This window comes from Brassica napus, unplaced genomic scaffold (genome assembly GCF_020379485.1).
Source record: "Brassica napus cultivar Da-Ae unplaced genomic scaffold, Da-Ae ScsIHWf_1256;HRSCAF=1791, whole genome shotgun sequence".
Taxonomy (NCBI): Eukaryota; Viridiplantae; Streptophyta; class Magnoliopsida; order Brassicales; family Brassicaceae; genus Brassica; species Brassica napus.
Genome location: NW_026014675.1, coordinates 1 through 10,376, shown reverse-complemented (window position 1 = coordinate 10,376; position 10,376 = coordinate 1). Strand labels below are relative to the sequence as shown.

The following is a 10,376-nucleotide window of genomic DNA, read 5'->3' as shown; positions in this document are numbered from 1 at the left end:
GTTAAGTTATTATTAACAGTATACATAATATAGTTCATAGATGTTGTTATGTCATTTATACAGTGTGTGTAATTTTTAATACATTAGTTTTGTCGGAATGTGTGAACATATGGTAGAATGGCACTTTGTTTGTGTAGTTACAATCATTTTTCTTAAAAAATTTAACACTCATTTAAAGTATACCATTTCACAAATGTATCAAGACACAATTCACAAATGTATCAAGACACATTTGCATACTAAATACACATTTAATACTAAGTATATATAATATTAGTATTGAATCAAAAAGTACACTTAATGTAAACAATAATCATTTTAGTACTACATCCTATTTTTAACAGATCTGTAATAAATTATTTTCTTGCTTTCGAAGATGTCTTCAGAAAGGAACCTTTTTAGGAAGATTCATGTGTTCCGTCGCATTTAGATGGTTAATTGAAGGTTGCATATATCAATAACACAAAATGTTTAATTAATACTAGTATTAACCACTATTAAATAGCATAGGTTGAGAACATCTATGTTTACTAAATAGATGGATTAATTAATATTCAATTCGTTTCATAATAAGTGTTACTTATACGCATTTCACGCAGATTAATAAACTAACAAAATATACTAATCTACCCTTATTTATCATACAACTATTTAAATAAAAATGATTTAACTAAACATCTATTGGTTAAAAGGGCAAAAAAGTGATTTAATGTGAAAACTTGCATTGAAAATGTAAAATGATACTTATTTTAAAATAAAAAAAAAACTAAAATGACATTCTTTATGAAACAAATGGAATATATGTTTCAGGCTTGAAATATTTGAGTAGGAGAAGAAAAAAATCAATAAAGCTTTGAATTAATATATTCTGAATAAAGTGGCACCACCTTGGCTTTGATAGATTCATCATTAAACATCATAAGAAATTAGTACTCTTTGATTTTATACATTTATGGTATTAAGATTGTTAATTAATACAGTATACATACCAAGTCACAATACAGGTTTTATAAAGATTTATTATCAACAAATTATGCAACTTTCTAAAATATTTAACATTGTGTTTTGGTTAAACATATGGACTTTTTTGCGGGTCAAGTGGTTTATAAATTTTTAACAGTAATGTAATATTTTTTAAAAAAATCTTTATATATCAGCGACTGAATCACTAACTTCGTATGGAGCTGAATTATCGTATCTAACGGATGATGAGAGTTACTTAGCCACCAATAAATCGGATAGGACGTGTTGTACACTACCTGAAACTATATGTGATATGAGTTGTCTGAATATTGTTGTGCATCAAGCCAAACACCGCACGTGTGTTTTACTCAGAGACGGCCCTGAGCCCAAGCAGATGAAGCATGAGCTTCTGGCCGTCTTGATAATAACTAAAATATCGGCCACTTTTTTCACAAAATCTGTGTTAGTCTAGTGGTCTACATGGCTATAGTCTCACATTCCAGTCGTGAGTTTGAAACCCCTCTGCTTCATTTCAGCCATATTTTTTGTTTTGGCTTGTAGCCTTAAGATTTATAGGACCGGTTCTGGTTCTACTTCAGCCCATGTGGACTCTATTGAAACATAAACGTACAAAACCCTTCTCTGATCTCCTTTCTAGTAATAAGTCGGCAGATTCCTTCTCTTAACCTAAAAGAGAATAATGACATGAATAATAATTTAGTAATAAAGTAAAGGGAAAAAAGTATTGATACGTAACATATTAGTTCAATGTAATGTACGAGTGTACACGAAAGCCCACAAAGTTCTGATTCGTACTAGTGATCTATGATATCGAAATGTTTTATTTTCGCTGGTTACATAAGGGATAACGTAATTTGCTAGTTAACCACTCGTTTTAAGATTTGTTTATTGCTAAGATTATGTTATTAGTTTAGGTATTAGTACTAATTGCCTTATTTGCCCTTCTGTATATATTTTAATCAAGTTCCTTCCTGGATTTTAGTTTACTTACTATATTCAACACATATACTAATCTTATGATTTACTAAAATTGGTTTTAATGTTAAACTGGATTATTAGTCTAGCACTTTGTGAGTGTTACAGAAAAAAAGTCTAGCACTTTGTGTTACAAAATTAAGAGCTAGATAAAAAGGCTCCATATAACATGAAGAGAAAAGGAAATGTATAGAAAGGTTTATGAGTTTTGACATCAGAGATAAAAGAGCTTAAACAACTACGCATTACTCAATCAACCTTCATAATGATGTCAACAGGAATAACATTTATCGATGCAAAGATTTTACATTTCCTTCGCGCCAAATGCTGTAAATCATGATAGAATGCATCAGGTAACTCTATATATTAATTTTTATTATCTTAATACCATATTTTTGAGCTTGATTACTACTATTTCACCAAGATATTTTTTTTTTTTGTATGAAAAAAAGGTGTTTTCACCTTTTTGCCGGGAACCCAAGCATTGTAAATAGTCCCTCCTACCGTGAGTTGAACCCAAGTGGCGGAAGTTACAGCCGCAACCCCTTTACTACTAAGCCAACTCAACGTTGGTTTCACCAAGATATTTGATATTATGCTTTCACAACGATACGTAAAATAGAATCAGGTCGAGAAAAACTCGGACTTCTTTTTGTTAGGACGTCTCACATTTTCTTTCTAAATATTGACTAAACAACGCTTCTCTTACAAAATCAACAGGCGATAGCCATAGAAAAAAAAAGTAAACGAAGAGCCAAAAAAAGAGGGAAAAATCAAGAATTGTCAGAGAGAAAAGAACAGAAGACAAACCCCCACCACCAAAATTCCATTGAAAAATTGACATCGATTTTTGAAGAGAAACCAAAATATCATTCTTCTTTTTTCTTTGTCTTAATCTTAACCTAGTTTGATCAAAAAGTTTGATGACAATGCCATTTTATGTAAAGTTATTGATTCAAGAAGAGAACACGCAACAACAAAAAGCTTCCTCCCTCTCCTCTCTTCTCATAACATTGATGTCCTTCTCTTCTTCATAATACCATATATTTCTATCTTCCTATATCAACCCTTTCCAGTGGTTTGATTTATTGTTCATCGACGTATTTTGTTCTATCTAGCGGCCTAAAAAATGGCAGAGAGTCAGGTGAAGAAAAGGTGGCGTTGTGGATTGTTGGGTCTTGTTGGTAGATGTGGCTTAAGGTCCAAGAGATCTACAGCTACAAATGGTAGTCATAAAAGCACAATGAGCAGCAGCAACGCCTCCACAGCCTGCACCCCTAATATTCAGTTCACTAAATCTCCAGGTATTGAATTAAACGCCAAGAAGCTTCAAGAACACAAAGTTTCACCTGAGCCGATCCAGTTACCGGATCAGACACAAAGACCTATTTCAAACCCCTCACCCAATCAAAACCCTAATAACCAACATTTAGACAATAACGGGAATCAACAAGAGAGTAACAATCTGGAGCCGGTCCAACAACAAGCGAGGAAGGTTCCAAAGGAAGCTATCGGTTTATCCGGTGAGCTAGAGAGTATGATCATAGACAACCAGAAAGCCAAAGGGATTAATGGCTCTATGGTTCGAGCATCTTCAGGCAATGTGATGTTGTTTGGCAATCTTGGGAACTTGAAGCAGCCTGGCACAGCAGCGGTTGGGAACCAAACCAATGTTCAAAACAAAGAAGAAAGACAAACATCATCAGTTGCACCAACATCGGTTTCAGATAACCAAGAACAGTCAGGAACTTTGTGTAGGGAGGTATCCACACGAATGGATCCAGAAACGTTAAAGACAATGGGAAACGAAGATTACAAGAACGGGAACTATGTAGAGGCCTTAGCATTGTATGATGCTGCTATAGCCATCGATCCAAAGAAGGCTGCGTATCGTAGCAACAAAAGCGCTGCATTAGCAGCATTGGGGAGGATCCTTGAAGCAGTGTTTGAATGTAAAGAAGCAATACGATTGGAGCCTCATTACCATAAAGCTCAACATCGGTTGGCTTACTTGTACCTCAGGTAATTAATCTCACCAAAAACCTACCTTGTTACTCAAGTTATCTCTTTATTATTATTTTTTTATTAATCTATTTATCATAATAAACTTGAAATTAAACCATTAGGTTAGGAGAGGTGGAGAACTCGATATATCATTTCAAGCATTCGGGTCCCGAAGCAGATCAAGAAGACGTTTTAAAGGCCAAGACGGTACAGACACTTCTCAACAAATGCACTGAAGCCAAAAGATTGCGTGATTGGAACACTCTTATCAAAGAAACGGAAAACACCATAGGTTCAGGAGCTGATGCAGCTCCTCATGTATATGCATTGCAAGCAGAAGCTTTTCTAAAGAGCTTAAGACATCAAGAGGCTGATGATGCTATGTCTAGATGTCCGGTTTTGGATGTGGAAATGAGCACAAAATATTACGGACCCATCAGTTCCGCTGGTTTCTTGGTCGTATGGGCTCAGGTTCATATGTCTTCCGGAAGGTTTGTTCTGTCCGAGTTTCTATACCATGTTGAGATGATTTGATATGGTTTAACCGGTTGTCTAACCAGATTTGGAGAAGCGGTTGAGGCGATTCAACGAGCGAACAAGCTTGATGGGAATAACAGGGAAGTAAGCATGGTTCTCCGGCGTGCGCAGGCGGTTATGGCTGCGCGGTCTAAAGGCAACGATTACTTCAAAGCTGGACGGTTTCAAGAAGCTAGCGCAGCTTATGGTGAAGGGTTAGACCATGACTCGAGAAACTCAGTTTTGTTATGTAACCGAGCAGCATGTCTGTCCAAAATGAGCAAGTTCGATAGAGCGGTCGAGGATTGCACTGCAGCACTCACCGTCCGTCCTGCGTACACCAAGGCTCGACTGAGAAGAGCTGATTGTAACGCTAAGGTAGTGTGGGTTAATGTGTTGAAATGAAGTTTTGTGTTAGTAGCATAAACATTAATATGAAGTTAATGTTCTAAAAACCGTTAGATAGTAATTAAACATTTTATAAGAGGCTTGTTATTTCGTTTATGACTAATTAGCCGTAGTCTAAACTGATTTTTAGAATACTATACAACCTTAATGTTTTTTTTTGGTGGTTGCAGCTTGGGAATTGGGAATCGGCGATTAGAGACTACGAGATACTGAGTAAAGAGACACCGGAAGACGAGGAAGTGATCAGAGGATTGTCGGAGGCTCAAGAGCAGCTTGTGAAATGCCAAGGCCACCGTGAAATGGATCAGGAAGTCACTGAGTGAGGAGAGTCTTGTTTTTTTTTGGCAGTGAACTTTTAACTTCTAATCCGTGTAAATACAAACCGTTTGAGTACTAGTAACAATATAGAACAAAGATTTTAAACTCGTACTTGAATATATCTACTCCCATATGATTATTATTTTATTTTATTTTTCTCTATTTTGCATTTGCTTAATTATCTAGTATATTTCTACAAACTTAGCCGATCGACATGAACATGGAGATGAAGATGATAATAGAAATGATATGGATTGGATACCCATGCACGACTTTATCTAAGTATAATACCAAGTAGTATGTTTCTTTTATATTTAACAAAATTTTATACTATGATATTATAACTAAAAGCACAAGAATTAGGACAATTATATGTTTTCTAAATATATCACTAAAAAAATGGACAATTCTCTCAAGTAGCAATTTTTAAGTTTTTGTCAAAAAATAACATACAAGAAAGAAAATGACTAAAATAGCCGTTTTTATTTTAAAAATTTTAATATTATTTTTATTTTTAAAAATTTGAAATCATATCTCCAAAACTCCACCCTTTAACTCTAAATTTTAAGTCTAGATTAGTTAACCCTAAGATAAAAATATATTTATAAAAAAGAGCTATCCTAGGGTATTTCTCTATAAAAATTATAAAAAAAAATTAATCAAACATAAAAAACTATATAACTTATAATTGGTTAGATAGTTTCCTTAAAATCACATAGAAATATGTTTAAACATCGTACATTTTGAAACAAACAAAAAAATCTCATTCTTACATATAAAATGGAAGGAATATATTTTAATATTTTATCAAAAAAGAAAACAATTTTAGGTCAAACAAAATAAAAATCCCATCTCGCATCTGACCAAAAGAAAAAAAAAAAACAAAACCAAAACTGTCCTCTCTTCTTCTCTTCGATCCACAACGTTGTCGTTTTAGGCATTCCCAATCTTGCTTCCGCCTTCGGTCACACTGTTCTAGGGTTTCTCCGTCCTCGCTCCTCCCCCACAATCTTTCCAGCTCTACCCAAATCCGTCGTCTGGTGAAATGAGCACTGTATTCAGCGAAGAGATCCTCATCGATAAGCTCGCCAAGCTCAACAGCACTCAACAGTCCATCGAAAGTATCCTCCTTTCTTTTTTCCCAATCATTTTAAAAGCTTCAATTTTTAATTTATTTTGCATATAAAGTTTAAACCTTTTTGCTTAGATCTTGTGATTAATTTTTTTGCTAATTCTCTGAACTCTTTCTTTTGGGGGGTAAAGCTCTGTCGCATTGGTGTATATTCAACCGGGTGAAAGCTGAGCTGATAGTGACGACATGGGAGAAACAGTTTCACAGTACGGAGATGGCTCAGAAAGTGCCTCTTTTGTATTTGGCTAATGATATTCTTCAGAACAGTAAGCGTCAGGGGAATGAGTTCGTGCAAGAGTTTTGGAATGTTCTTCCTAAGGCTGTTAAATATTGTCTCTCAGGGTGATGATCGTGGCAAAGGCGTCGTCTCGCGTTTGGTAAGACTCTCTCTCTTTACCTTAATGATTGATGTTTGGATGAATTTAGTTTTAGGTTCTTGAGAATGGTCTTCTGCTAATTGAGATACTCTGTTGATATGATGTTGTATTGTAGGTGAAGATATGGGAAGATAGAAGAGTGTTTGGATCACGTTCGAAGAATCTTAGAGATGTGATGCTTGGAGAAGATTGTCCTCTGCCCCTTGATGTCAGCAAAAAGAGGCCTCGAGGATCTAAATCCTCAAAGAGGGACAGGGATTCAAAATCCTCCAGAACGGTAAATCACTACTAAACACCATGGTTCAAACACTAAACATCAGTCAAATCTCACTAAAGTTGTTTTTTTTTGTTTGCTTTGATAAGCAGAAACTATCAAGTGGAGGAGGTGTGGCTGAGAAGATAGCATCAGCTTATCACTTGGTTGTTGCGGAAAACTCGAATGAAGAAGCTGAGATGAGTAAATGCAAGTCTGCAGTTAAACGAATCAGGAAGATGGAGAAAGATGTTGAAGAAGCCTGCTCTACTGGTAACAATCTGCTTTTTACTTTTTACCAGCCCACTCTTTATCTCTAAATTCAGTGAGTTCATATGTTTATAATCTCTCACCAGCCAAAGACAACCCAAAGAGAGAATCACTGGCTAAAGAATTGGAAGAGGAAGAATACCTTTTGAGACAATGCATTGAGAAGCTTAAATCTGTTCAAGGGAGTAGGACTTCCCTTGTCAACCAGCTTAAAGACGCACTACGCGAACAGGTACTATTGATTTTTCACACTCTCTTGTGAGCTATCTTTCATTCTTTGCTTGTTTGTGTCAGGAATCTGAACTGGAGAATCTTGAAGCTCAGATTCAGGTATGTGTGTTTGAATCCCCCACTGCATCTAAGCTTTAATTAAAAGCTCATGAACCATTTTTATTATTGTTAGGTGGCACAAGAACAAACAGAAGAAGCTCAAAACATGCAGAAACGCCTCAAGGATGAGGATTATGCACCAAAACCAACAACCGTTGCTCCAGGATCAGTCTCAACTGACAACAACGGCCAATCATCAAAAATGACGCCTGCTTCTATAGCTGCGATGCTCACAGCATCCACCTCGTCCCATATGATCATGCAATCTGTTCTCTCCTCATTCGCAGCTGAAGCAACAAAAACCTCCGGTCTATCCAAATCAGAGAGCACAGTTCCGGTTTCTTACAACAACTCCCAGAACCAGACACCCGCCACACAAGGTCAAGGTCAAGGTCAGTACCATGTGATCCCTAATCCAGCACCACCACAACCACAACCACAGTTCATGAATCCACCGGTAATGAACAATCCTTACGGCTTTGGTAACATTCCATTAATGCCACCTGGACTTCCGCCGCCTCCACCGCCACCGCATATGATAGGTAATCAACAGCCTCAGTCCAACTCAGCTCAACAACAACAACAACCTCCTCAACAAGGTACTTTTCAGCCATCTGGGATAATGTATTATGGAGCTCCACACCACTCTTAAAAAACTAGAATGCTGTTAGTGATATAGCTTTTAGAATAGTTCTGAGTCTTCTGACCCTTTATAATGTGGTTTGCTGATACATTGTTGGGTCGAGTCAAAGTAGAGAAATATTGTTCCTCTTGAGTGTAGAATCGTTTACCTTGTTCTGTATCACAAAGCTTTTACGACAATGTAATCATTCCTGCTGTTAAGTCTCCCACTATCTTCCTACTTAAACTACTCAAGCATGAGGACATAAGATTACATTATCAAGTCTGAATAATCTTTTACATTTCGTTATCGTAAGAGAGAAGAGAGACTTTAAAACCGGAAGCTGTCTAGTCCTTTTTCATTAAAGCCTTCTTCTGGACAAAATCTTTGAACCAGAGGGGCATATGGTACATGATTGCCATGAGAGTTGAGTATCTGCCGGAAGAGAACCAAGCAGGTGGGTTCTTCTTTAGCACTGCAGCTACGGTGTCTTTAGCGAATGTTTCTGCAGGAGTTGGCTTCATCCTCTGTGATATAAAGGCCCTCTCTCTGATAGCTTCTTCGTAAGGCTTGAATAGTTTCAGCTCTGGCATCTTGTTGAAGGTTGCTACAGCTGAGTTTGCTATGTTCGTTCGTATTCCTCCTGGCACAACATTGATTACATCAATGCCAAAGGGGCCGAGCTCCAACCTGCGTTTAGCAGGAACCATTACATACAATTGAAAAAAACAAGACCACCAGGTTCCGGATAACTTGAACAACTACACAGTACTTATGAACATCAAGATATACAACATGCTGATGATAAACGCTGAAACCGGAACCTGAGTGTGTCGGTAAGAGCATGGATAGCAGCTTTGGTAGCTGTATAGACACCTGCCCATGGACCTGGTGCCATAACAGTGATACTCCCAACGTTGACAATCTTTCCCTTCTTCTTAGACACCATGTGAGGTACAACTGCTTGAGTCATCCTCATGGAACCTGCATTACCATAAAGTTCAAGTCTTTAAATGTTTCTCCTAACTTACTAAAACAATGAGACACAATAAGCCAACTCGAACCACTAAAACAGAAACCCACAACATGAGCAAGTGTGCGGGTTCCATGACTTACACATCCTAGTGATTCACTATCAAGCACTAGAAACTCTCAATGGAAATGAACTTACTAACACAAGGAAAGAGAAATTAACAACAAGAGAAAGTGTTCCGAGTTCTATATAGCATACGTTTATACTAGGCCTGGATAAAAAAAACCGGAACCGAAAACCGAACGGAATTCGAATATATTAAAATATTAATTATGTATCCATATAACTTAATTAATTAAATATATATATATATATATATAATTTAAAAATCTATTAAAAGTATCTAAAATATTTGAAGAAATCTAAACTATTATAAAGTATCTGAATTAACCGAAATAATCTAGACAATTTTACTTTTATCTGAAATATTCAAAGTAATCCAAAATATCCGAGTTTTTATTTGAATTATTATTCGATATTTTATCCAAAATAAACGATATTCTATTTGAATTACCCGAACTATCCGAAATAACCGAACCCGAACCAAATGAAAACCAATTTTTTCTGGTATTTTAGGTTTTAGTTTAACTATCCGGATCAAACCGAACCCAAAACTATATGAACAGAACCCGAACCAAAATAGGTCAGTCAGGTAGTAAATGTATCTTAGGATCGAGCCCGAATTATCCGAACTGATACCCGAAATGCCTCCGAAATGCCGATGCCTAGTTTATACATTGTAAATTTATAATGATTCACAAACAAGCACTAGAAACTCTAATTGGGTAACCAAATCAAATCTTTAATACCGAAAACATTGGTGTTGAATGTATTCTCCACGGCGGACATTGGGATCTCCGCAAGAGGTCCAACGCACTGAACGCCTGCGTTGTTGACAAGAACGTCGATCTGTCCGAACTTATCGATAACGTTCGACATGACTTTGCTCACGCTCTGCTCCGATTGCACATCGAGCTCCTGCACGAACAACCTCGGATCCTGCTCCAGATCCGTCATCGTACTCCGCGAACGGCTCGTCGCCACCACTCGACATCCCTTATCTGAGAACTCACGTGCCAGCGCGTGGCCGATTCCTCCTTGCGAGCATCCCGTTATCAGAACCACCGGGCTCTCGCGCCGTTTCCAGTTTTTTA

General features: G+C 36.9%; 2 protein-coding genes and 1 pseudogene across 2 annotated transcripts; 2 read left to right on the top strand and 1 right to left on the bottom strand.

Moving 5' to 3' along the window:
- Window positions 1-1,676: 1,676 nt before the first annotated feature.
- On the top strand, window positions 1,677-5,917 carry LOC125596642 (inactive TPR repeat-containing thioredoxin TTL3-like). Its single transcript, XM_048771724.1, has 4 exons — window positions 1,677-3,981; window positions 4,086-4,454; window positions 4,524-4,857; window positions 5,058-5,917. The coding sequence occupies exons 1-4, from the start codon at window positions 3,089-3,091 to the stop codon at window positions 5,208-5,210; spliced, it is 1,749 nt and encodes a 582-aa protein (XP_048627681.1). The 5' UTR covers window positions 1,677-3,088; the 3' UTR covers window positions 5,211-5,917.
- Window positions 5,918-6,082: 165 nt separating this feature from the next.
- Window positions 6,083-8,435, top strand: LOC125596643 (annotated as a pseudogene).
- On the bottom strand, window positions 8,320-10,370 carry LOC125596644 (short-chain dehydrogenase RED1-like). The gene is made up of 3 exons (XM_048771726.1): window positions 10,032-10,370; window positions 9,014-9,173; window positions 8,320-8,879 (listed from the first exon to the last, which is right to left on the bottom strand). Exons 1-3 carry the CDS (start codon window positions 10,237-10,239, stop codon window positions 8,537-8,539), a joined length of 711 nt encoding a protein of 236 aa, XP_048627683.1. The 5' UTR covers window positions 10,240-10,370; the 3' UTR covers window positions 8,320-8,536.
- Window positions 10,371-10,376: the final 6 nt, after the last annotated feature.

What these genes read in the sequence shown, in the direction of transcription:
- LOC125596642 (XM_048771724.1), top strand. Translation starts at nt 3,089, where the DNA reads ATGGCAGAGAGTCAGGTGAAGAAAAGGTGGCGTTGTGGATTGTTGGGT. An exon ending in TTGGCTTACTTGTACCTCAG is followed by an intron (nt 3,982 to 4,085) that starts GTAATTAATCTC and finishes TTAAACCATTAG; the next exon opens with GTTAGGAGAGGTGGAGAACT. An exon ending in GAGCTGATTGTAACGCTAAG is followed by an intron (nt 4,858 to 5,057) that starts GTAGTGTGGGTT and finishes TGGTGGTTGCAG; the next exon opens with CTTGGGAATTGGGAATCGGC.
- LOC125596644 (XM_048771726.1), bottom strand. Translation starts at nt 10,239, where the DNA reads ATGACGGATCTGGAGCAGGATCCGAGGTTGTTCGTGCAGGAGCTCGAT. An exon ending in ATTCAACACCAATGTTTTCG is followed by an intron (nt 9,174 to 10,031) that starts GTATTAAAGATT and finishes ATGGTAATGCAG; the next exon opens with GTTCCATGAGGATGACTCAA. An exon ending in GCTCTTACCGACACACTCAG is followed by an intron (nt 8,880 to 9,013) that starts GTTCCGGTTTCA and finishes TGCTAAACGCAG; the next exon opens with GTTGGAGCTCGGCCCCTTTG.